Raw genomic sequence first — 26019 nt, 5'->3', positions numbered from 1 at the left:
TTTCATGACCCTGACCCCAATGACCTTTGACCTGTGACCTCTTTTCCGAGACCATGTTTGGCCGGAATCGCGATTCGGCGTATGTCGGCTAACATTAGCCGCGCGTTTGCAAGCTTTTTGTGGTTTCAAACGTTCAAACATGTGATTTGATGTCGCTCCCATACATTAGGGTGGGTGTCAAGGTCACCTGAAGGTCAGGTCAGGTCAGGTCATTGACCTTTGGTGACCTCGGGTGACCTCGGTTCACTTTTTCGAGTTTTACATGTTTCTAGGCTAGTTTTTGGAGCTGAATTCGAATTTGGCAACCATTTGAACATTTACGAAGTAGTTTTGGTGCCTTCGTAACATGTTACGAAGCTGTCAGAGGCGGTTGACACGTACCACGAATACCCGTCACAACCCCTACCGGTTGACCTGACCTGACCTGACCCGACCTGGTCTAAATGCTTAAAGACATCATCTCTGATCAAAACTAACACGATATTCGTGATCAGCACCCTGGAAAACCACATAGCAGCCACAATTTACGACTTTCTAACAGGTCCCGATTTTCCCGGTTTTCGGGTCATTGACCTGACCTGGAAGGTCACCCGATGACCTAGGACCTTAAACTTGGGTATCATCGGCTTCGTCTCGTGACGGGCAACACGCTCGTTTTTTCCGCGATGCTCTAGCTCGATCAGGGGCCAAACGCGAGGGGGGGTCGTACCAACCCCCCCCCCCCCCCTTGTGCCGTCGAAGGACGCAAAATGGCCTGTGCCGGCGAGGGTTAAATAAAATTCCAAACGGTTATGGAAAAAATAACATCTGAAAATCGTAAAAAAAAAATTATAACCTGGCAAGAAATACTTTTCCGTGTATCACAGAACAATGGTGACGGACCGGCAACCCCAGTGTGGCTCGTTCGAACGACCGCGAAAAGAACTTAAATTGGCAAACTTAAATTGGAGCTGACGCCAGTTGTGCTGGGCTAAAACAAAGGCTGGCCGCTTTGCCCCGGGTGGCCGCTCTGCCCCAATCTCCCCTGCGGTGAGGTCTTGCCAATCTCCACAGATGGTTTTGACTCTGAAGATTTTTAAATACGGAGTGATCCCAGGATAGACAACAAAAGATGAGCTTGCGGCTGCAAGGATGATGCACCTGTAAGCTACACTCCAAGTTCATGGTGGTCTGACAAAGCGTTCCTATAGGATACAGATGCAAGGCTCAAACATGACGGAAACCTCACATTTCTTCAGCGGTGGACTGTACAGTGTACGTTATTTCGAAAGCAGAGAAATGATCCCCCTCGGGCGCCCCTCAGGAGCGGTACCATGCTCATTCAAAATCTAGCCAGTCGTTCATAAGCCAGAATGTCAGTGCAACGAGCATGGTGATTGTGATAAATGTGATAGACTGTCACCAGGAATGGCTCACAATAAGCACCATTCTGACCAAAACGGTGGGAGTTTGCCGAAGGTTTTAGTGCTATTAGCAGACTTTTTGTGCACGCCTCAGCAGTTTTGAGCGGAGTGATTCCCATGGCATAGATCAGTGTCGGCGCGTCTGCAATGGCAGCCTCCGGAACAGCCGTTGGTCAGTTCATCGACCAGGTCTTGGCCGTCTTGGGTCGTTTTTTCCCTTCTGACTAATAACGGCTGTTCAAACGATCCTGAGAACCGCGAATGGTACAGGGTGTCCCGAAAGTCCGACACATTTTCCATATTAATAAAGCATACATAAATCAGCAAAATCTTATGTTTATACCTATGTTGATATACATACATACATACATACTCAAAATCGCCTCATCTTTTGACAATTATTTCGGCATGTTGGAGACTAAACCCTTCGCCGTAGCCCCCAAAATGTCTGCCTATCTTAGTTTCTCCACGTCAGCTCCATCAGCAGGGTTGTGAAATGAAATGATTGGGGAGGAGACGTCAGCCGGCGGCAGACGGCACCGATCACTCACCAGGCTTGATGCTGACGATGATCGGCACGTAGGCGACCAGGCACAGCAGGATGAACGCCACGCACACCGCCAGGCAGCGGCACGTGGAGCAGGCGCACCGGGCGCGCGGCGCCACCTCCCGCGGGTGGAACATGGCGCACCACCTGGCCGAATGGACGGGGGCGCCCGTCAGCCGGCGGCCGACTCAGCTCGACAGCGGCCAGCCGGAGGGTCGACGGTGGGCGGCATGACCATTGCGTTAACCAGCGCCCCGCCCCGCTGGGCTATTCAGCCATACGCGCCCTGCTGGGGGGGGGGGGGGCAGATTCTGCCCCCCTGTCTAACTTCCGAACCGATGGTCGTAGAAAGACGGGGAAAACGGCAATCGAAAAATCTCAACAAGGCGGATCTAGAGAGCCCAATTTTTTTTGCTTAAGTAGGTCAGAGGTCAGGTCAAGGTCAGGTCAAGGGTACAAAATGTAAGTTTCTACATTATCAGCCTTGCACCGTAGTTGCCGAAGAATGGACTGAGACTGATTGCCCAAAACGTGTTCTTAGGCTACCAAGACAATATTTGTTGCATACCATATCATTCGAAGGTCAAGGTCCAGGTCAGGTCAGGTCAGGTCACCAAAAACAAAATATAGAAAAGGGCATGTGCGACACATGTTTTATGGGTCATTTTATTCATAGAATTCAATAGGCACACTCAATAAGTGATATGGACCACACCTGGATGAATTTACGGTCGAGGTCAGGTCAAGGTCAGGTCAAGTGAGGTCAAATTTTGAAGTTGGTTGTTAAGGCCTAAAAAGGTGTCTATCTGATGCAGTTTGTCACGGCGAATCGAATGGTGCTATTTTTGTTTCCGTACGAGGTCTAAAACTTCCAAAAAATTCATTTTTCAAAAATTTTGTGTGTCGTGACGTCATTAAATTTTGAATAACTCCCACATTTTTGAACCGATTCTTCTAAAAATTGGTATGTAGGTGCATATAGACCACTTCTCTGACAAATATTCCGGTTTTTTTCGATACACTCAAAATTTTGAAATTTTGGATTTTATAATTATTTTCCCAAAAAAAAATCAGTTAAAAAAATTGGGCCAAAATCCAAAATTTTCAAAAAAAAAACCGAGAGAGCCATTTGATAGACAAAGTAAAATCACGTATAACCTTTTTTGTTACGTCTTGATTCCTTTAAAAACGAAGATGTTAGCGGCGTTTAAAATTTTGCCGTTTTTTAGGCGAAAACGGCGAACATGACGTCACTAAAACGTCATTTTCTCAAAAAATTTCCGCCGGATTTTGCTCAAATTTTCAGGGGCGTGTCAAATTGATGTATTATAAGGTACTGAAAGTTTGGCGTCGCTGGCGTAAGGCGTTTAGAAGTTATTAGCGAAAAACGGGAGGGGGCAGATTCTGCCCCCCCCCCCAGCGGGGCGCGGGTTAACGTGAGGATTGGAACGTCCAACTGAACCGGACTATTGTAACTAAACTGGACTGTTGCACATGTTACCCCTTTTATGCCCGAGGTCATCTCAGGTCAGAAGCGTATCCAACAGTTTTTAGACAATAACTTAACAAAAAGAAACGTGCTAAGATAGAAACATGCTAGAGCGCTGAAAATACCATGAATGTGTTTAGCTCAGCAATATGAATCGAATGACATGCAACTTGACCTTTTCCGTGACCTTGACGTGTCACATTTTTAAGTTGACCTTTCCAGGTCAACTTATTACTGGGCGAGCGAAGCGAGCGTAGTCTTTCCCATATAACGGAAAAATCTCAGATCTCAGTATGAGCGGCCAGGTCCGGCCCGGTCCGGCCTGTAACGCTTTTGCTAGGCTTATATTATATCTCAGCAACCACTCGACCGATTTACATGCGGTAATTTTTGTAGGGTAGCTTCATTCCTTCTACCAAGTTGGAGGTGAGCTATGGCTTCTACCAAGTATTGGACTACTCCCGATGCATGTGGGTGACGTCTTATGCACGTGCCACGTGCAAAACGAAGAGGTGTCAGTTTTGTAACAATTGCAATATCTCGGTAACTACTGGGCCGATTGCGTTGAATGTTGGCATGTAGGTCGGCACCCACTAGGCAGTGCATATCCATATGCCACAGTTGGGGTGCTGCTGCACGTGCGCACGTGCAGGGGTCGATTCCAGATCTCGAGAACGGCTGAACCCATTGCGCTGAAATTTGGTACATGGTTAGGGACCGGTTAGTAGTGTGCCGTGCAAAAGTCAGTTGCGACCCATTGTGCACGTGCGCACGTGCAGGGTGCCGCTTCCAGATCTCGAGAACGGCTAGGCCGATTGCGCTCAAATTTGGCACATTGCTAGAGACCGGTTAGAAGGGTGCCTGCCGTGCACAAGTCAGTCGGAGGTACACTCGGGGGCAGATTGATGTTCCACCACTCCCTACCCATCGGGCTCCCATGGCTCAGCACTGGCTGCTACCAGTGGCAGCACTGGCAGCACTGGCACTGGCAGGCAGTGCTGAGCAGTACTGAGGGCAGGCAACACTGGCAGCAGCCATTGTTGAGCCATGGGAGCCCGATGGGCAAGGAGTGGTGGAACATCAATCTGCTCCCGAGTGTACCCCCTCACTTTTTCGCACGTACAAGGCTCACCCTCTCGCTCGCTCCGTCTATATTCTATTGGTGCATTTAAACTTCATTATGCCATGAACAATTATTAGTTATGAAATCAGGTTAACCCTCGCATGTGTAGGGGGGTCGGATTAATCCCTCCATGGTTTTCGCGAATAACTCGCGCAAAAAGCGGCCGATCGCGACGAAACTTTCAGTACCCTCGAGTTGTTCAATTTTACACCTACTCCGAAAATTTCATGACCCTGACCCAAGTGACCTTTGACCTGTGACCTATTTCTCGAGGCCATGTTTGGCCGGAATCGCAATTCGGAGTATGTAGTCGGCAAATTTACATTTCGAATAATGGACATTTCGACTAATCGACATTTCGGCAAATCGCATTTCGGCAAATTTACATTTCGACTAATAAGCATTTCGGCAAATTGGCATTTCGGCAAAAAGGCATGTCGGCAAATGGCATTTCGACTTTTAGCATTTCGACTTTTTGACACGTCGGCAAAAAACACATCGGCAAAATTACACTCGGCGAAATGCATTCGGCAAAATGACATTCGGCAAATTGCCTTTCGGCAATTTGTCCGGATACCGTTGTTTTACGGGTCTCCCGAAACTGGGTGTAGGCCTGTTTTCCTTGACCTCTTGCCCGAGGATAATACAATCATATAAGATAAACTTAACATCAAAGTGCTCCCAGGCCATAAGGCATTATCCCCCAAAACAAACATTTCTGCCTACACCACTTTTGCCGCGTTTTTTTACATCTGAAGTGGAAAAGCTCCGTGTCTGAACATGGCGCGACCTTTGGCTTCCAACAGATTTGGTTTCCAAAACAAACCCGTTCATGGCCATTTTGGTTCACGGCATCCAGTTTTTGTACTGGTAAAATATTACCGCGGTAGTACTCTGTGCTAACGGTTGTCTTTGGGCCATCATATCAAGCCGAATGAGTGCACGGTGGCTCAAACTGTCTCACAATTTGATTTTCGACGGGTGCCTGGCCGTCTCTGCTGTTGGGGCGTTGTAGCCATCTGACGTTCACACACGTCCTTTTCGGGCGGTTCAAATGACAGAAAACCTTCGTTAGACCACAAAGTGTGCTTCAATATACTTTTTTGCTGTAAATGTTATGTTTTTTGGATGAATTGTAGTGATTTGCGCTGCTTTTCCCGTAGTTTTCGCATATTTTTCAGGCGAAGGACCCCAAATTCCAAAATTTGTCGAAGATAGTGGTGCAAAGTAATTTGTTACTTTAATAATAGTCGAAGTAGTGAAGCAAAGTGGTGCTTCCGTGCGCGGCTTTGTGCGCACGTTAAACTTTGGACTCTAAATTCTGCCATAGCACCGGAATTGCGCGATCGGAGGGTAGAGGGCAGGGTCATCGCAACAAGCTTCGCTTAGCGCTGGCTCTGTCCTTGTGAATCCTTCCCATCAAAATATTCGGACGAAATTTATAAAAAAAAAAGTAGACTAATGTTTTGTAGGTAATCCTGATCTATAGTTTAGCTAGTTTTTAGTTAGATCGGTGACGTTTGTTGTCCATGACAAGCAACCACCTCTTTGACAACTGGTGCATGACCTTTTTGGCCGAGCCCAAGCTTGTCAATCAGGTTTATCTCTTGCTCTCTCTGGCTTTGTTTGCTGATGTAATTGCGCTTTGCCCAATCCTAACTGCTTGCAGATGAGCTGCTGAAGCTCTCAAGCAAAAACCATGCCGAAAGTCCGTTTACAAAGTTGAGAACGGGAGTTGATTCACCATGGTTGCCTATTAGTGGCTTAAGCTGAAAACGGAAAAGGAATAACACTTACTTGACTCTGGATAATAATTGACTCGAGTCGTTACCGGTCACCAAAAGCACACAGTCCCCGAGCTCGATAGCTAAGGGATATCTTATAAAAGTATGATGCTCGTACCTAGGTATATCATTAGAATCGAGCGCAATCGTACTTTTAGCCAGAAAACAAATGTTTGGGTAATTCTGGGACACCCTGTACATGTTAAAGAGCCCATCATTGTGAAACTTTCCTGTAATAATGTGTGAATATAACATTGCTCTTTAACCCGCGCCGGGCCGGTGCTCCGCGACGGGCCGGGGGGGGGGGGGGTGTCTGAACACCCCCTCCCCGTCTAACTCGGCTCCTGGGCCACGTAGCGACACGCGGTAAGCGGCATTCGAAAGAGCGTCAAAAATAATGACGGAAACACTTCAGTCATTTTTTGGGTCAGGTCAAAGGTCAGGTCGCCAGAGGTCATCAAAGGTCAAATGTAGGCCATTTTCAACAATTTTGGAAACTGCCAGCGGCTAACTCGGAAACCAATAGAGCTACAGCGCCGCGGAAAAGCGCATTCGATAGCCCTTTTACAGACCTTTCTGAATAATGTTCTCAGATTTGACCTCTGCTCAACGGTTTAGCCTCTAAAGAGCAAATGCTGTAAAAATAACCGTTTTCACAAAAAAAAAGTTTTTCGGTAATAACTTTTGATTCAAGCAAGCCACGACATAACTTTTGCCAGCATCGTGGTCCTCTCGTCGAGACGCGAACTTTTGCTAGCATCGTGTTCCTCTCGTCGAGACGCGTCGAATGAACTATTCGCTGACCTTGAAAGGTCATTTTGAAAATTTGACTTTAAGTCAAGGTCATGACCTGACCGGAAAGGGTCATGTTGCATATCGGTCGATCCGTATCGTCGAGCTGAATACATCTGACGTGTTTTCATCGCTGTAGCACGTCTCTATCAAAAGTTATAGCCAAAAAACTGCTGGTGACCGTTCATGACCTGATATGACCTCAGGAGCACAGAGAGGGGTCACAGCCCACAGGTGCATTTTTCCGATTCATTGTGTCATGTTTACCCATGAATCGATGTTTGAGAGGTTTTTGAACACCATTCGTCCACAAGAGGCGCATTTCAATTTTCTCCCTTTGACTTATAATGGAGAGGTCGCAAAATTGACCTGACCTTAGGTCACCGATATCAAAATTTTGAGATATACATTTTGTACATACTGTTACTCTTATCAATCGCTGAAAGTTGCAAGGCGATCGCTCAGCCGCTGTAGCTCTGACGAGGATTGAAACTTTTTCTGAAGTGAGGTCACTTGACGTGACCTGGTGACCTGACCTTGAAAGCCCTGGGTCTGAAATTTTCACATGTGCGGAAAAGATGCATAAACATGTGTGCCAAAAACGGCGGCGCTCCGATATCTGCGAAAATCGCATGGGGGTGTTCAAACACCCCCCCCCCCCGGCCCGGCGCAGGTTAACCCGCGCGGGGCTGGGGGGTAAATTTTACCCCCTCGCGAATTTTTGCAATATCTCAAAAACGGCGGCGCGCAGCGCCGCCAAACTTTCAGTACCTTTTCTTACATCAATTTGACACGTTCCCTGAAAATTTGAGCGAAATCCGTCGGAAAATTTTTGAGAAATTGACGTTTTAGTGACGTCATGTTCGCCATTTTCGCCTCAAAAACGGCAAAAGTTCAAACGCCGCTAACATCTTCATTTTTAAAGGAATCAAGACGTAACAAAAAAGGATATACGTAATTTTACTTTGTCAATCAAATGGCTATCTCGGTTTTTTGAAAATTTTGGATTTTGACCCAAATGTTTTAAAAAAACTGACTTTTTTCGGAAAATAGCTATAAAATTCAAAATTTTGAGTGTATCGAAAAAACCGGAATATATATCAGAGAAGTGGTCTATGTGCACCTACATAGGACCAAGTTTTAGAAGAATCGGTTCAAAAATGTGGGAGTTATTCAAAATTGTATGACGTCACGACACACAAAAATTTTGAAAAATGACTTTTTTGGAAGTTCTAGACCTCGTACGGAAACAAAAGTAGCACCATTCGATTCGCCGTGAAAAACTGCATCAGATAGACACCTTTTTAGGCCTTAACAACCAACTTCAAAATTTGACCTCACTTGACCTGACCTTGACCTGACCTCGACCTGGAATTCATCCAGAGGTGGTCCATATCACTTATTGAGTGTGCCTATTGAATTATATGAGTAAAATGACCCATAAAACATGTGTCGCACATGCCCTTTTCTATATTTTGTTTTTGGTGACCTGACCTGACCTGACCTTGACCTTGACCTCTGAATGATATTGTCTGCAACGAATATTGTCTTGGTAGCCTAAGAACACGTTTTGGGCGATCAGTCTCAGTCCATGACTCCATTCTTCGGCAACTACGGTGCACTGCCGATACTGTAGGAACTTGCAATTTGTACCCTTGACCTGACCTTGACCTTGACCTCAAACTTAAAATTAAGTACATGTTTTTAGTCGTTCGTGATGAGATCTTTCGATTGGCGTTTGAATTTTCCAAATCGGACCATTAGTTCGGGAGATAACAGGGGGGTAAAATTTACCCCCCCCAGCCCCGCGCGTTCGGCTGGAGACCCCAGCCCCGCGCGGGTTAATACTCGTATAAGGTGCAAATAAAAATCGTTCATGCAAGAAGGGTGCAAAAAATAAGTTATTATTTGAACTCTTAATCTTAACTAAGGTCAATTTGGAAAAAAACATTTTTGGATAGCTAAAAATTCATGCATCCTGGCTCCACGAGCCCAAAATGGTCGTTAGCACAAATGAAAACAAAAGTTATTAGTCCATAAAGCAGCAGATAACAGCAGCGTTTTCAGCCGGGAAGGTTGGTGGTCCCTCTTGCCCCGCTGGGCCGTCTTACCCCACCTTCCCCTACTTTTGTTATTTATAGGAATAAGCTATCGTCTGGACTTGGGAGAACCTAAACAGAACAGAACAGAATAAAAGAAAGCCCAAAAGCCATTGATGCATGTCTTTCTTATGCCTCAAATATCTCGGAAAACCTTCCTCTCATGACTTCCAATATTTTCTCTAAACTAAAGCAATATATTTGGATTAACTTACTTAGGTACAATGCACAACAAAATTTGAGAGGGAAATGAACTGAAGCGTCCATTCCAGTCGAATTTGTGAGTGACAGCATTACTGATCATGTGGTGGGGGCGGGGAGAATAGGAGGTGTCTCCAATGAGTGTCAACCTGATTCTTAAGTGTTTAGAGTTGGTGCCTGCCATTTCTAACAATCAAAACACATCAGATACTTGAACAGTATTCTTTCTCAGGTAGGTATGCCTGGCCATGCTTTGTGACTTCATATATATTTTTGAAGTGGCTACTGTGACTGAATGAAAGAACTCCATGGAAAATACATGTGACACAGAATGCAAAAGGTTCTACAAAGAAAATTTGGTTTTGTCACTTGATTTACTTGCATATCAATGCCAAGATTTTGGATTGATATCATTTGGAAATTGGAATATCAATATCTGTTTTAAGGCATGTTGTTTAAGCACAATAGCACCTTGCACCTTGAAGAAAAATCCAACAACAAAATAGGACAGTAGTAATGCAGGCATCACACATCACAGTTGTTTTTGGCAGCCAAGGAAAGGCACTGCAGGTTGTTAAGATGTAGGTTGTAGGTTTTAGGTTTCAGGTGGTAGGTTTTGGGCTGTATCATTTATGTGGTAGATTTTAGGTTGTAGGTTGTAGGTAAGATTAGATCAGGTTTGGTTAGGTTTGGTTTGGCTTGATTGGAAAGCATCAATGGGTATAGCACCTCTCCTTGGATGCAAAAAAAAGTGTGATGCCTGCTTTACAACTAGGTACCAAAAATAGTTCCCATTGTTAAACCCTTACCAATAGGCACTACCTACTATATACCTTCTCTGGGTATACCTTACAGTCCTAGCTCAAGCTTGCAAGTTTATAAGTACCTTAGATGCAATTCAAATAGCTTACCTTTACAGTATTGCCATCATAAGAAGTTTCTACTTTAGAAGCATCAGACCAAGCGTCCAGGAATCACGGTAGTGGTACACACCATAGTGGTGCATGTACAGTCTGTCTTAAAAGTACCGCGCAAAGTGACGGTGGATCCATCAAGCCTGACCGAGGAAGGGCCTGCTTTAATTTGAAAGTCACCGAACCAATTGAACTGGGGAATGGACGAGAATGTCAATTGCTTCGGGGACTCAAATTTAACAGGTTTTTTCTCGGTCAGGCTTGATGGATCCACCGTCACTTTGCGCGGTACTTTTAAGACAGACTGTACATATGTAGTTGAATACACTGGTATGCACAGATGCCTACAAGAAACAGTTGTTGTTGGGTTAGGGTGTGTATAGTTCGTTTTTTTTTAAGTTTGACCCTCACTGTAATCGTCTATTTGAACACAGCACGAGAATTGCTAACTGAATTGCTGAGAAAACTGGTTAGCGCACATTGTATCAGTATTGGAGTAATGAATAATAATTGTTAAATAAGTTTTAACCACCGATAACATACCGTTATGCTAGACCCCCTGCAATATTTACTGATAAGTTTGGTTATAACTCCTGACAAGTCTTCTATCCCTGTGGTTTAGTAAGCATACGCAAATACGAGCTGCAAGCCTGGGAAAATACATGTCAGGTAGAATTTCTTTTGATGAATTTGATCGTCTGTGAAATCAATGTGCACCAATCAGTTTTCTCAGTAATTCAGCCTGCAATTCTCGTGCTGTGTTCAAAGAGACGTTTACAGTGAGGGTCGAACTAAAAAACGAACTTGAACTAGAGTAGGTATATCTATAGATGGCCTTGGGTATATCGGATGTTGGTGACAGAAAGCTCAAGCACTGGAACTGACTGAAACTCTATAACTGGGATAACCAACAGCGAGCGTGCAGGGAACACAGCAGTCGCTGAAATGAGAAATCAAGATACCTATCATACCCAAGGCCACATATAACCATCATACCTATTAGAAACGCGGATACCATACTATGCGACGCGGATACCTATAAGAAATGCGGCCAGTTGCCAATCCAGTAAGATAGTGACATTTCACAACAATCACGTGACTATTGTCATAATTTGTGTTTAATATCTTTTAACCTTTCTTGGTTTGCATAGCCTTGCTTTTAACACCTATGCATGATTTTGATACAATAAACAACGATAAATTTAAGATGTTATTTGAAGCAGTATTTGGGTAATTGCGTGTTTAAATTGTTTTTAACTTTAAAGTAACACGTGATACTACCATGGGTGCATGCTTGGCGTATTTGGAGATTCCGACCTCGACGGGTGTCTGTGGTAGAAAACCACCACTTTGGTAGAGGAAACTACTGCTGTCTGCTACCATTTGAACATGAACTGCATATCTCGCTATAGTTGCGACTTGCGACATCTTTGCATACCTATACATATTACATATACCTACCTAAACCGCTACATCTGTGCGCGCTGGTTCTTTTTTTTTTCGAGGAAAATTTACTACGTCTCATGGGCGAGTAGTAAAGTAATCTTGTCATGGGCTACCTGATGCTACCGTATTTGTAAATTCCGACCTCGACGAGCACCTGTGGTAGAAAACCACCACTCCTGGGACAAAAGACGTGCCATTTGCCTATACGCAACCGAAGTCGTGACGTCACGATAAGTGGCTGGGGCATAATCAGCTGACGGCCCCGTGTTAAAGCAATGGGGCAATACTTTGCCGATCTTTCCTAAAAAAAACTGGACCTAGTTAGATAGTTTTAGTAGCTGGATTTAGGACAACGATGTATGGTCTATTTTTCTATGGAAAAATTTTGCAAAATCTAATAACGCAAAAAGCACAAAATTTGGTGAAAACCCAATTTGCGGCGAGGTTGACGCAGAAATACAAAACATTGCCAATCAAGAGGTTTAAAATCATAGCTAAGAAATAAAAAAGATTTACGAAAAAACTAATATGGTAAATTTTCTGCTTTGCTTTTTACAAATAAAAAATATTTACCCAGCTCAAACTCAAATCTGTCAAAGCTTTCGCACCAAAATTCTACAACGTGGTCGCAGTTCGCGTCTTCAAGGTCATGTATTTGTTGCGTCAGGCTCGCCGCCCGTAACAAATTCGCGAAGTTCGGCCCTTTCCGCTTTAAAACATAGCATTTTTTGGGCGTAGAAAAATAGAATATACTCAGTTTACTTAGAAACTGGCCCCCAAACTATCTAACTAGGTCCAGTTTTTTTTTCTAAAAATACCGATAAAAATTCGTCCCATTGCTTTAACACAGGGCCGTCAGCTGATTATGCCCCAGCCACTAGTCATGACGTCACACTTCGGTTGCGTATTACCGGGGTTACATGAGCAAGTAAATGCGTATCAGGAACGGATTTTCCTATTCGCTCACCATTGTAGTCCGTTTGTAATGCGTATTAACCCTCGCCCTGGCAGGGGGGGGTCGATGCAACCCCCCTAAGGTTTTTCGAAGATAGCGTATAAACGGCGAAGATAGCGTATAAACGGCGGCGCGCAGCGCCGCCAAATTTGGCACAGCCTATGGAGCAACCTTTTTACATATGACCTGAAAATTTCAGGTCCGGGTGACCTTGGGTCAGGTCACCAGGTCAGAAAAACCGGTACAAGGTCATGGTAAAATTTCAATTTTCTTTTTGCACCTGTCCAACTCACAGTGTTTGACTGATTTCCTTCAAACTTTCAGGATGTGCTAAGTTCACCGAGTTGTATAACATATAGTTCGGGTTTTTTGAGGTCACTGACCTGAGGTCAGTTAGAGGTCATTACGTCGTAATGCCCAAAACACTCCCACCGATTTGGATGTGCGTCTCACCCGTGTCGGCGCATGCAGTTTTCAACTTCGTGAGATAACACTGGGGGAGCTCGAGCGGATTATTTTCAGCATGCGTAACTCGAGTGCCTGCGGCTCCGATAACGTCTGTGTCCGCATGCTGAAATTCGGATTCCCCGCTATTGGTGGTGTCATCCTGCATATTATCAATACCTGCTTAATCCAATCTGACATCCCCGATTCATGGAAACATTCCATAGTTCACCCTCTGTTCAAGTCTGGTAACCCTTCAGACCCCGCAAACTTCCGACCCATTTCCCTAGTTCCTGTAATCACTGGCGGATCCAGGGGGGGGCCACCGGGGCCATGGCCCCCCCAAAAGCCTGAAAGGGGGGCCAACATATCTTTTGGCCCCCCCCCAAAACGCTTGAAGAAAAATTAATGTGAGATGGTTGCGTAGTAGATACCTACTAGAATCAGCAGCGTGATTCAATAGCGTAGAGAAAGTCAGGGGTGCGGGAACTACTTTCAGACTGGGGGGGGGGGGGGCACACCATAATAGAGATCAACCTAGGGTCCCCCCCAAATCTAGTTTCTCACCGGTTTTAGGCCACTTATTTTTCATCTCTTGGCTTTTTCAACAAAAAAAGAAAACATTTGCAAAAAGGGCAGTATTCCGTCTGAAAGTTGTGGTGGCACCGCCCCCCACTGGTGGATTCAGGGAGGGGGCCACCGGGGCCATGGCCCCCCAAAAGCCTGAAAGGGGGGCCAACATATCTTTTGGCCCCCCTCCCAAAACGCTTGAAGAAAAATTAATGTGAGAAGGTTGCGTAGTAGATACCTAAAAGTTAGAATCACCGGCGTGATTCAATAGCGTAGAGAAACTCAGGGGTGCGGGAACTACTTTCAGACTGGGGGGGGGGCACACCATAACAGAGATCAACCTAGGGTCCCCCCGAATCTAGTTTTCTCACCGGTTTTGGGTCACTTATTTTTCATCCCTTGGCTTTTTTCAACAAAAAAAGAAAACATTTGCAAAAAAATGGGGTATTCCGTCTGAAAGTTGTGGGGGCACCGCCCCCACGGCCCCATAGTTGGGGGGTGGGCAAGCTGTCCCCACTGCCCCGGTTCCCGCGCCTATGGAGAAACTACCTGGTTTACTAGCTTCCTTCATAAAGTGTCGTCATGTCTTGTCGTCACCCGAGAAGGTCTTATTGCATACATATCGATTGAACTGTCAAGTTTACAAACTTGCTCTGGCAGCCTGACCTGACATGACCCGGCAATTTTTCATTCACGGAATATGCGCAATAATTTTTTTAGGAACACTCACTGAGTTGGCGTTGAAAAGCTTGTTTTATTTGGTAATTGTACAAGAAGCATATCAGGGACCTTTTTGTCCTTTCCCGTGAAACGGTAAAAGACTTATTTCGGTCAGAGCTCAGGCCAATCTCTAAGGGGTCAGTCGGGTCACTTATTTCTTAAAAGGGTCCTTACGGCATCCAAGGACCAATTCCGGCTTTTGAGTGCACCACATCAGCATTTGATGCTGCGACAGATGGTGAAATATGAATATATGTTACAGGCCGTATGAAAATTGTCCGTTTGCAAACGGCCTGGCCCAGTCAGGGCATATGAAACAGCCTGAAAACACCGGCCGTTTGCAAACCATGACCTGAAATATCAGACCGTTTGAAAACGGCCTAGTTAGTTTCGGCCTAGCGGATCCAGGGGGGCCACGGGGTCATGCCCCCAAACCTGAAAGGGGGCAACATGTATTTTGGCCCCCAAAAACACTTAAGAAATATGAATGTGAGAAAGTAGCGTAGTAGGTAGAAACTACCGTATCATTAAAAATATGTGAGCTTGAGTGTTGGTCTCGTCTTCACCCAAGAAGTTCTTATTGCATACTTTACCTCTCGATCGAAGCGTGAAGTCATCGTGTAAGTTATCATGAATCCGATCGCGACGAAACTTTAGCACCCTCATGTTGGCAAAGTCTGAAAATTTCATGACCCTGACCCAAGTGACCTTTGACCTGTGGCCTATTTCTCGAGAGTATCCGTGCGTTCGGAGAGCATTGAATATTCACCGTCCCCTGGAATATTCCCCGTGCCGCGTTCGGAGGCGTATCTCTCTGAACGGCCAATCTCCGGGAATGTTCCGCGCGCATGGAGTATTCCACGGATTCCACGTGGAATGTGCCTCTCCGAACGCACCATATGTTTGGCCATGTTTGAGGCCATGTTTGGCCGGAATCGCGATTCCGCGTATGTCGGCTCACATTATCCGCTCGTTTACAGTCTTTTCGTGGTTTAACCCTCGCCCGTAAACGGCGATCTGCCACCTTCGCCCATGCAGGGGGGGGGGTTGGTGCGACCCCCCCCCCCCTTGGCGTTTGAAAACGGAGCGTCGTAGAGCTTAGCGGAAAAGACCAACGGATTGCTCTCGCCGAGATCTCGCGATTGGTGGTATATTTTTTGGTCCTAGGTCAACATTTGACCTACTTTTGACCGGTCAAAGGTCAAATTTTCGGAAAAATCGGCTTTTTCAAATTTCCGCGGCGATTGCGGCAAAACGGTGGGAGATATCGACTTGAAACCTTAACTATCGTGTTCCTTGATCAATTCTCTATCGTTTGGTATGTATTTCGTTTCCCTAGCTCTAAAAATGGCGCGTTGGGAGCGCCGGAAGTCGGCAAGGTCACAGTCGGCGGCAGAAATTCGAAAAATCAAAATTTGAATTTTTGAAATCTGATTGTATTTTTGGATTTGGGATGTCCATTTGCTCCCTATAGAAGCTAATATTGCTGCATATTCCCATTGAGGTGACAAGAATTAGCAAAATAGTGGTTCGGGCGCTTTTCAAAAATAGCACCGGACGCTGTTCCTCTTGTGACGTCATAGCTCCGTGACCTGACCTGACCCGGTCAAGTTTCTTATACCATATGATGGCCAATACTTGCCCCAACATGCATGGGAAGTTTCATCACGATCCATCAACCGATGTCCGTACCACCGGCAGGAAACCTCGGGCGTTGGCACTCAGTTTGTGAAAATCCGGCCGGAGGCTGTTCCCTTTGTGACGTCATAACTCCGTGACCTGACATGACCCGGTCAAATTTTTTTTATCAAAAGATGCGCAAGGTTTGCCCCATAAGGTACCCAAAATTTGGCGGCGCTGCGCGCCGCCGTTTTTGCACTATTTCCGAAAAACCTCAGGGGGGGGGGGTTGCACCAACCCCCCCCCTACATGGGCGAGGGTTAAAACGCTCAAACATGTGAAATGATGTTGGTCCCAACCATTGTGGTAGGTGTCAATGTCACCTTAGGGTCAAGTCAGGTCATTGACCTTTGATGACCTCGGTGCACTTTTCCGAGTTTAACATGTTTCTAGGATAGTTTCGTTTAGCTGATTTTGAATTTAGCATTTAGCAACCATTTGAACATTTACGAAGTAGTTTTGATGCCTTCGTATCATGTTACGTAGCTGCCAGTGGTAGTCGGACACCTGCTACACGGACGCCCATAAGTACTGGTTGACCTGGTTGACCTGACCTGGCCTGCCCCGACATGGCCTAAAGGCATGAAGACATCATCTATGATCCAAACTAACATGAAATTCGTGATCAGCACAAAAAAAATCTATTACAGCCTTACTTTAGGAGGTTCTGACAGGCCCTGATTTTCCCGTCTTTTGGGTCTGTGACCTGACCTGGGCGGTGTTTCACGGCACGCTACCAGCGCTGTTGGCACTTTTGGTTTCCATGGAGACATCAACTAGCCTATACCTACAACACTACCGAAGGTTGACCTTAGCTCGCGGAATGCGCTGGCAGCGGCTGGCAGCGCGACCGTGAAACACCGCCCTGGAAGGTCAACCAATGACCAAGGACCTTAAAATCGGGTATCATCGGCTTCCTCTCGTCACTCACAGGCAACACACTCGTTTTTTCCGCGAGCTCTAGCTTGATCAGGGGCCGAACGGCAGAGAGCTTCAACCGACACCTCCCAGCCCGCGAAGGCTGCGCCAAGCACCGACCCGGAGCGGTGGTCGACAAAAGCAATTTGAAGTGTTTTCAAAGTAATATTAAGGCACGGGTTGAGTGGGCTACCATTTCTCTCTCTCTTTTTTTTTAGTTTAAAAAAATTATCGTTTCAGGGCTGTGACGAAAAATAAGTGGCCTAAATCCGATGAGAAAACAGGATTTGGGGGTACCCTAGGTTTGGCTCCTTGCACGAGTTGGCCCCCCCCCCCCCAAAACGCAAGTCTGGATCCGCCAGTGCCTGTAATCATGAAAGTAGTTGAACGCATTGTCCATCAGCAGCTCTACGCCTACCTCTCCCATAATCACCTTCTGGCATCCTCCCAGCACGGCTTCCGCCCCCGGCACTCCACGGAAACCGCGTTGCTGTCTGTCACTGAACACATCCTGGCCGCCACTGATAGGGGGGATTTGTCAATGCTATGCCTTCTCGATCTCAGTAAATGTTTCGACGTGATTGACCACGATCTTCTGATGCAAAAACTGATGTTACACGGCATTGAAATTTCCTGGTTCGCCGCCTATCTACATGGACACACTCAGAGCGTGTCTTTGAAAGATGTATCCGGACGTAGAGTGCTGTCTAGGCCTCTTTCTAATGCCATGGGTGTCTTCCAGGGCTCTGCGTTAGGGCCGCTTCTTTTCACCATTTTCTCTAACAACTTATCGCTATACGCGGGCGACGCAAAAGTGTTTCAGTATGCCGATGACACTCAAGTATTGGTTAGCGGTCCAGCTCGGGACCTCGAAGTTCTCATCTCGCGCATGGAGGACTCGCTCGCGTCTCTCATCGACTGGTTTTGCGCTAACGCCCTCAAAGTGAACGCAAGTAAAACACAGCTTATTGTATTTGGCACTCGTCAAAATCTTCGTAAATTACCAGACTTTAGAGTACCATTCCGCAACGCAGCGTTGCAACCGTGCGCACAAGTCGGGAACCTTGGCGTCACTTTTGACAGCACTATGTCATGGGACGCACACGTCTCTGAACTCTGCCGCCGGTGTACGGGACTGTTGATTGGTCTTTCACATGCGCGCCACTGTCTCCCAGATGGCATCATCCGAACGCTCGTGACGACACTCGTTGTATCGCGTATCCAGTACTGCCTTTCAGTTTATGGTAATGGGTCCCAAAAAAATTTCGATCGACTCCAAAAAATTCTTAACTTCGCCGCTAGAGTTATTTTCGGCCGCCGTAAATTTGACCATGTCTCCGACCTGCGAACAAAACTCGGGTGGTTGTCCCCGCGCGGTATGTCCGATTTCCACACCCTTGTCATCGCACACAAGGTCATACAGCGCCGTGAACCTGAGCAACTAGCAGCCCTGTTCGTCGCTAATAGCGCTATCCGCGAGAGACCATCCAGACAAGATCACTTCTTCCATCTTCCCCGTCCACGGCTGGAAACGGGCAAGCGGCGGTTTGGCTATCGAGCTGCAGCTCTGTTGAACAGCCTGCCACCTCACCTGTCGCAGCTGCCTCCCGCCCGCTTCGCCCGCGCTGTTAAAGCCGCAATCGTGGACGATGAATCAGCACATCGTCGCTGACCAATAGGAATAGGGGTGGGTAAAAGCGATGAGGCTGTCCTGAGAGTGTTTTGTCCTAGTTTTGACGTGAGTGAATGTGCAACTGTTTTGAATGATTAGATTAGCAACCGCGGATACGGATTCTGAGCAGTAATCGCCACGCACTTTGTATGTGGATCGCTCTTAAATGTAAATACAATACAATACAAATACAATGTTAAGCCTGTGGGAAAATACTAAATTCGGAAAATACTGGAGATATCCGCTTCGTTCTATCACTTTTGTGCTTTAAAACCGCAGTACTTAACAGCAGGTCACTTGGTGCTTCTTTGTTTGGTGTACTTATCCATGGGTCAGGTCAAATGAGGTCAACTGAGGTCAAATCACGTTTTTGCCAATAACTTGGCACATAATGACGCTAGAGCTTAAAAAATGGTGTCATTGTGTTCCTTGTGATCAGCCGAATCGAATGATATGCAATATGATGCACTTTGGTTAACTTGAACTTAATTAATTAATTAAAGTTTACTTAAAAATTAAGAAAAAATTTAAGCACACTTAAGCAAGCTAAAAAGTATATTATTCGACGCGCCTTGGCGTGCTGAGTTCACTGGTGCTTTTCTTTTTGCTCTATCTTAAATAGATCAAAAGTTATAAGCGAAAAACTTTTGACCTGTTTTTAGCGAAATTTTGACATTTATACCCCCCAAAACCCCCCTAAATATTGACCTAGAGCAACCAAATTTGCACAGGGGCGAGAACTCCAGGGGGCCCACCTACCTACCAAATTTGGTGTTTCTAGGTGCCATAGGAGCCAATCGCGAGGGGGGGTCGCATCGACCCCCCCCCCCCCTGCCAGGCCGTGTTATGAAAAATGCCCTGCCAGGGCGAGGGTTAACTCTGCTCATGTAACCCCGAGCTATGTGTATATACTAGAGATGTCAATCGGATACCAACTTTTCATTCCGACCTCGACGAGCATCTGTGGTAGAAAACCACCACTTTGATAGGGGACAAAAGACATGCCATTTGCCTATGTGTATATCTAGAGATGTCAATCGGATACCAACTTTTTGGTATACCGATACCAAACCGATACCAACTTGGTAGTTGGTATTTGGTATTTCAATCGTAATGTGTTTGGTATTTTGTTGGTGGTATCATGAACCCTCACATAGGTATGTATAAGAGGCTAAGAAATCGGTACAAAGTTGGCATTTCCCTCATTTTCCCAAGTTGGTTTAGTTTCGGTATTTCCCCACGGTTTTGGTTGGTATTTGGTTTGGTATCGTATTCCGATTTTCCGTAATTGACACCACTAGTATATACGTGGGGGAAGGTGGGGTAAGACGGCCCAGCGGGGCAAGACGGACCACCAGTCCTCCCGGCTGAACCGCTGCTGGTATCTACTGCTTTATGCACTCACTATGTTTGTTTTCCTTCGTAACAATGGCCACCTTGAGGTCATGCTGCTAGGATGCATAGCTTTTGAGTTATTGAGAAAAATGTTGTTTTTCGTCAAACCGATCTAATATAAGAGGTCTACGGGTGATTCAATTACGGCGCCTTTCTTGCATGATTAGTTTCTATTTTGCACTTAACTGTGAAGAACAAAGTTATAAACTTAGTTATAGTCACACTTTAGGAAAGGCAAGGTTTTCCAATGTTGGGCTGTTTGACATATACGTCATGATAATGACAGAATTTAGATTTGGGGCAAGACGGACCACTGTGGTCCATCTTACCCTGTGGTGGTCCATTGTACCCTGCATATGGAAAGTTCTTTTCCAAAACATTGACACAAGTTTAAGTAAGCTAATTTTTCAGGAAGGAGTCTTTGTTGCATGTGAGCCATGCATGCAAGTGCTCAGTTAGCATGCATTCATGCCAAACGACAATCAACACACATGTTCCCAGCTTTTAGCTGCACTTCCATCACACATGAGTAAAGAATAAAGGCTCGTTTTGTTATTTTACCATTCTGGCTACTTTTTCTTACAAGAGTACAGAGCAGAAGTGTAACACACATGAACGGATAGCAGGCACTGCTGGGTGGTCCGTCTTACCCCGCGTTTTTTCTTGTCTGAGTTTTTGACATGTCCCTCTTTAAGAGCATCCAGTATCCACCACCTAGATGTCTTTAATTTGAAATTTAGTCTTTACACATATCAACAGAGGAAGGATTGAGCATTCCGAAGACTATAAACAATATGAATTACGAGAGCAGTGTAGCAAGATATGCGGCCTCAAACCTTAGCTGGTCCGTCTAACCCCACCTTCCCCTACACGTATGTATTGGTATCAGCACTCAGCAGTGTGCCTCCTGAGATCTTAGTAATTTTTATCGATTCGTCAAGTTGACGATTTGTTTTTCGCAGATATCTCAAAAACGGCAGCGCTCCGCGTCGGTGTTTTTTTTTAACTTATTTAATAACTTTTAGCTTTAACTTAACCAATGCCAATGCATACCAATACATACGCATATAGCTATAGGTAATACCTAGGCGTGGCATCATATTGGACCTTAATCTCTACCCCGCCTCCCCCCGCTCAGCAACTGGGATGCGGAGCTGTGGAAATTTCAGACGGCTCCGACTCCGACTCCGGGTGAAATGCCATGGCGGCTCCGGCTCCGGCTCCGGCTCCGAGTAAAGTGGTGGCTCCGGCTCCTAGTAATACTCAGTAGGTACATATTAGCCGTTTTCACGACGGCCATCTGGTACACATTTGGTGCACATCTGGTACAGATAAGGTGCAGATTTGGTCAAATCAGGTTCAGTGTGCCTCTTAGCAGCTATCAGCTAGGGCTGCACTAATTGCTTATATCACGCGCACCGACGGGGGCGGATATCCCCCCTGAGATTTTTCGCGGATAGCGGGAAAACCGCGGCGCGTAGCGCCGCGAAATTTTGTACGACTATTTTCTCATCAATTTTACACATGGTGTGCAAGTTTGAACCTCCTAACTTTTAAGTTCAGGTCACCAGGTCACTTTGAATGACCCAACCTCAAGTCACTTTTTTGCAACTTTGTCACCGTGCCAGAGCTACAATAGATGTCGGAGGCCTTTGAAAGTCGCAGGATGTTATTAGGTCATTAGTAGCTACAATTTGTATATCTCGGAATTTTGATGTCGGTGACCTAAGGTCAGGTCAATTTCGCGACCTCCCAATGGGGAAAAATCAATGGGGGGAAGTCAATGGGGGAAAAATCAACTCCCTGTTTTTAACACTAAAACGGGTCGGAATGGCCCCATATACCATACGTGGCTTCATATACGATCAACCCTCACTACCTTGAGGTCTGTTTTGCTGTTGGGCAGCTGTAAGGTCATGTGACGTCATCAGAGGTCACCAGCGGTTTTTTGACAATAACTCCGTACAGGAACAAGATACAGCCGCGCGTATGGTCTCATTGTGTTCAGCTCGTCAAGACGCATCGAATGATATACATGATGACCTCGAGGTCACGTGACCTGAGGTCAACCTTTGGGCTTTGACCTTGACCTTTCGAGGTCACCATATATATCATTCGATGCGGATTGACGAGAGGATCACGATGATGCCCTTGGTTTGTTCCTTTCTTGACTAATTCAAAAGTTATTCGAGAAAAACTCTCTCCATATATAGCGCCGCCATTTTGACTTTTTGACCCTTGTGACGTCATCTTTGACCTGACCTGAAAATGACCTTAGTAAAAATTGTAGACCTTGTCCGTGCGTATCCGATGCCGTTTACCACTTGTCGCTATCTTGCTTCGTTCTCGAGATCTCAGGGGGGGCGGTCATCCGCCCCCCCTCGGTACGAAGTTGGCGCAGACCCCCGTCGGTGCGCGGGATATACCTGCTTTGTCATATTATCAGAGAGCATCATCGATTAAAACACTGAAATAAATTCATAAAATGAAGATATTTGCTGTAAAAGAAATTAGGTGCAGATTTGGTCAAATCAGGTGCATTCGCCGGAAAGCCCGTCGTGAAAACGGCTATTAACCCGCGCCCCAGTGGCGGTCTCAGCTAACTTCGCCCTAGAGGGGGGGGGGGGGGCATATGTTACCACCCACCTCTAACTCAAAAACTAAGAGGGCTAGAAAGACGCGGTAAAAAGCAGTCGATAGCTCTCAATGCGTACGTTTGAAAGTATTTCAGTCATTTTTCATCTTAAATCAATATTGGGGTCACTGGAGGTCATCAAAGGTCAAAATTTGTCAAATGCCATTATAATTTTCCGAAAACATGCATTTATCTCAGGAACTATGATAGCTAGAAAAACGCATGGAACAGCAATCGATAGCTTTTGAACTTTTCTTTTGATAAGGTCATTATCGAAATTGACCTCAGGTCAACGGTTTAGCCTGCAGAGGGCAAAAACTCCCAAAATAGCTGTTTTTTTCGCAAAGTGGTTTTCGACAATAACTTTTGACTAGAAAAAGCCACGACATTTCTATTGCCAGAATCGTGTTCCTCTCGCCGAGACGCGTCGAATCAACTATAATCTGACCTCGAAAGGTCAGCTTGAAAATTTGACCTCAGGTCAAGGTCATGACCTGACCGGAAAAAGGTCATGTTGCATATCAGTCGATGCGTCTCAACAAGCAAAACACAGTGAGACCATCCCCAGCGTTCTATCTCTTTCCAATCGCGAGTTATGGCAACAATCTGTTTGTAGCCTCAAATGACCTCGGATGACCTTTCTAGAGGCTATCAGCAAAAATGACACCTTGGTCATCACGGGTGGTCCAAATAATCGTGATTCTGAAATAATTGGACTGTTCCTATGCGTACACACGGATCTAGAGGCATTTTCATTTTTCTCCTTGACTTGTAATGGAAATGTCACGCCACTGACCTGACCGGCTTAGGTCACGGATATAAAAAAAAAATCCGAGATATGCAAATTGTAGGCGCCCATAATAGCATGCAATCCACCAAGTTTGAGACCTTTCTGACAAACACTGCAGGCTGGACATGATTGCAAACTTTTTTAGGCTTGGTCAGTTAACTTGACCTGGTGACCTGACCTGACATGACCTGGGGTCAAAAAGTTCACACATTGTCAAAAATTGATGTACCAAACGTTACCCCAAGCGAACGCATGTTTTACTGCCTGGAACTGGCAAGTTCAAGGCAGTTCGGTTTGACAAACCGAACTAGGTCAATAATTTTTTCCTCTTAAAAAAAGGAGCCGGGGTCGCGCCCTTTTTTTACCGCTCCGGCTCTGGCTCCGGCTCCGGACTATATTGTTTCACGGCTTCGGCTCCGGCTCCGGTGGCTCCGGCTTCGGCTCTGCAACCCAGCCCTGCCTCAAACCGAAAGTCTGGATCCACCCTGGTGCCCTAGCTAATCGCTAACTAGAATCAGCACACGCAGATGTCGCGGTTTATATGTATATGCATAGATGTCGCAGCTATAGCGACAAATGCAGTGCAAATGGTAGCAGACAGCAGTAGTTTCCCCTACCAAAGTGGTGGTTTTCTACCACAGATGCTCGTCGAGGTCGGAATTTCCAAATACGCACCTGATGGCGACTTCAACGGACGTATGTGATAGAAAACCACCACCGGTAGATGTTGATCAAGACAGCCCATATTCAGCCCAGATTCAGCCGGATTCAGCCCAGATTCGGGACACCTCCGATCAAGCTGAAACTCGCACACAATGTAGAACATTTGAGCCCATAGGCGAGATTCATGCGAGACCAATCTTACCTATCCTGTCGATCAGCTGTGGCGTTCGGTAGCCGAGGGGGCTCAGACTGACGTAGTTTATACGGACTATTCATCGGCTTTTACTAGTGTTGACCACTCTCTGCTTTTACATAAGCTACAGAAGTCATACCATTTGTCTGGTGCCGCTCTCAATTGGTTCCGTTCTTACCTGAGCAGGAGAGAGCAGAGTGTAGTGTTGAACGGCAAGTGTTCTGACTGGTTCTGCGACACCTGAGCGGGCGTCATTTCAGCGAACGACATTTGAGCGAAGCCTTTTCAGCGATTATCAATTCAAGCGATCGACTTTTTCAGCGATTGTCAAGTCGGCGAATTCAATCACAGCGATTATCAACTTAAGCGAGGACCAGAATCAGCGAAACCAGATTGAGCGAATATATGCAGGTCAATGGGGGACCAATTGAGCGAACACAGTTAGGTACAGCGAAACCGAACGCGACGGAAGTCAATCATTTGCTACTTTTCGGGAATTCTTGCCCTTGGAATACCCGCTTGGTGTGTGTCATGCTTCAAGCTGCGCGCGGCAAATTAAAAATCTATATTACTATTTAAACAGGATCCATCTGTTTGTTTGTTTGTCTGTCCGCCACGCCGTGTAGTGGGTTCAATTTAGCCGGCCTACAGGGCAGACGGTATATCGTAGGGGGTTGAAATTTGCACACCTTATAGGTGACAGAGCGGGTCAGCGCCTTTTCTAGGTTCCGACTCGCTGGGGTGCACGGTTCGCGCGTGGGGCGCGCCGGAAGAACGCCAATGAAATTTTGATCGGTTCTTATATCTTCATTGAGAGCCGGGGTCGACAAACTTACTGAGCTAAATGCATGCCGATCGGTGGCGGGTGCCTCGCATTGGCGGATGGGCAAGTTTTTAATTTGAATAAAAAGTGGTGAGAAAATATGTTAATTGTCGGCTGTCGCTAAATGTGTACAGTTTGTGATGGAATTTACAACTGCACCGCGTTTGCCGCAATGCGTCACATTGGTCACAACACGCCATTTTTGCCGCAACTCGCACAGTTTTGTCAAATATAGTCCGATATGGGTACAATTTGGTGCAAGGGTGCATGCTCAATCGCCGGGTAAAAATGCGCCGCGTTTGTCGCAATGCGCCACGTTTGCCGCAATGCGCCACATTTGTCACAATGCGCCATTTCCGACCAATAAGATTAAGCGTAATGGAATGGCACGAATAGGAGCAGGGCTAGAAACTTTTTTAAGCCTGATTTTTTTTTTTAATACTTATTGCCGGATCCAATTCTTCTGTGACCTGACATGACCCAGTGGTAGGTAGTGGCAGTGGTAGGGACTAGGGGTAGTGGTAGTGGTAGGAGGTAGGGGTAGGGGTAGGGGTAGGAGTAGTGGTAGGAGTAGTAGTAGGGGTAGGGATAGGGGTAGTGGTAGGAGTAGTAGTAGGGGTAGGGGTAGTGGTAGGGGTAGGAGTATGGGTAGTAGTAGTGGTAGGGGTAGGGGTAGGGGTAGGGGTAGTGGTAGGGGTAGGGGTAGTGGTGCATATTTACGTCTGGACAACGAGTTGCGTTGGAGAGGCCGGAAATAGTGGCG

At 46.1% G+C, this 26019-nt stretch overlaps 1 protein-coding gene across 10 annotated transcripts in view; it reads right to left on the bottom strand.

Annotated features, from left to right (window-relative positions):
* LOC122366534 (beta-1,3-galactosyltransferase 1-like) overlaps positions 1-26019 on the bottom strand; it is a 77285-nt gene that overhangs the window by 26856 nt on the left and 24410 nt on the right. For 2 of the 10 annotated variants that reach the window (XM_043338899.1, XM_043338900.1), the window contains exon 2: positions 1955-2097. In XM_043338899.1, the coding sequence (XP_043194834.1) occupies positions 1955-2097 (143 nt within the window). Of the gene's footprint in view, positions 1-1954; positions 2098-10349; positions 10514-10663; positions 10701-10895; positions 11171-11348; positions 11460-26019 lie in introns of those variants that run through there. The other 8 variants (XM_043338902.1, XM_043338905.1, XM_043338904.1 and 5 more) reach the window with 8 other exon arrangements.

The sequence above is a fragment of the Amphibalanus amphitrite genome, unplaced genomic scaffold (genome assembly GCF_019059575.1).
Source record: "Amphibalanus amphitrite isolate SeventyFive unplaced genomic scaffold, NRLGWU_Aamphi_draft 000814F_arrow, whole genome shotgun sequence".
NCBI classification, from domain to species: Eukaryota; Metazoa; Arthropoda; class Thecostraca; order Balanomorpha; family Balanidae; genus Amphibalanus; species Amphibalanus amphitrite.
The sequence above is the reverse complement of the archived record's forward strand: the minus strand, read 5'-3'. Positions and strand labels throughout refer to the sequence as shown.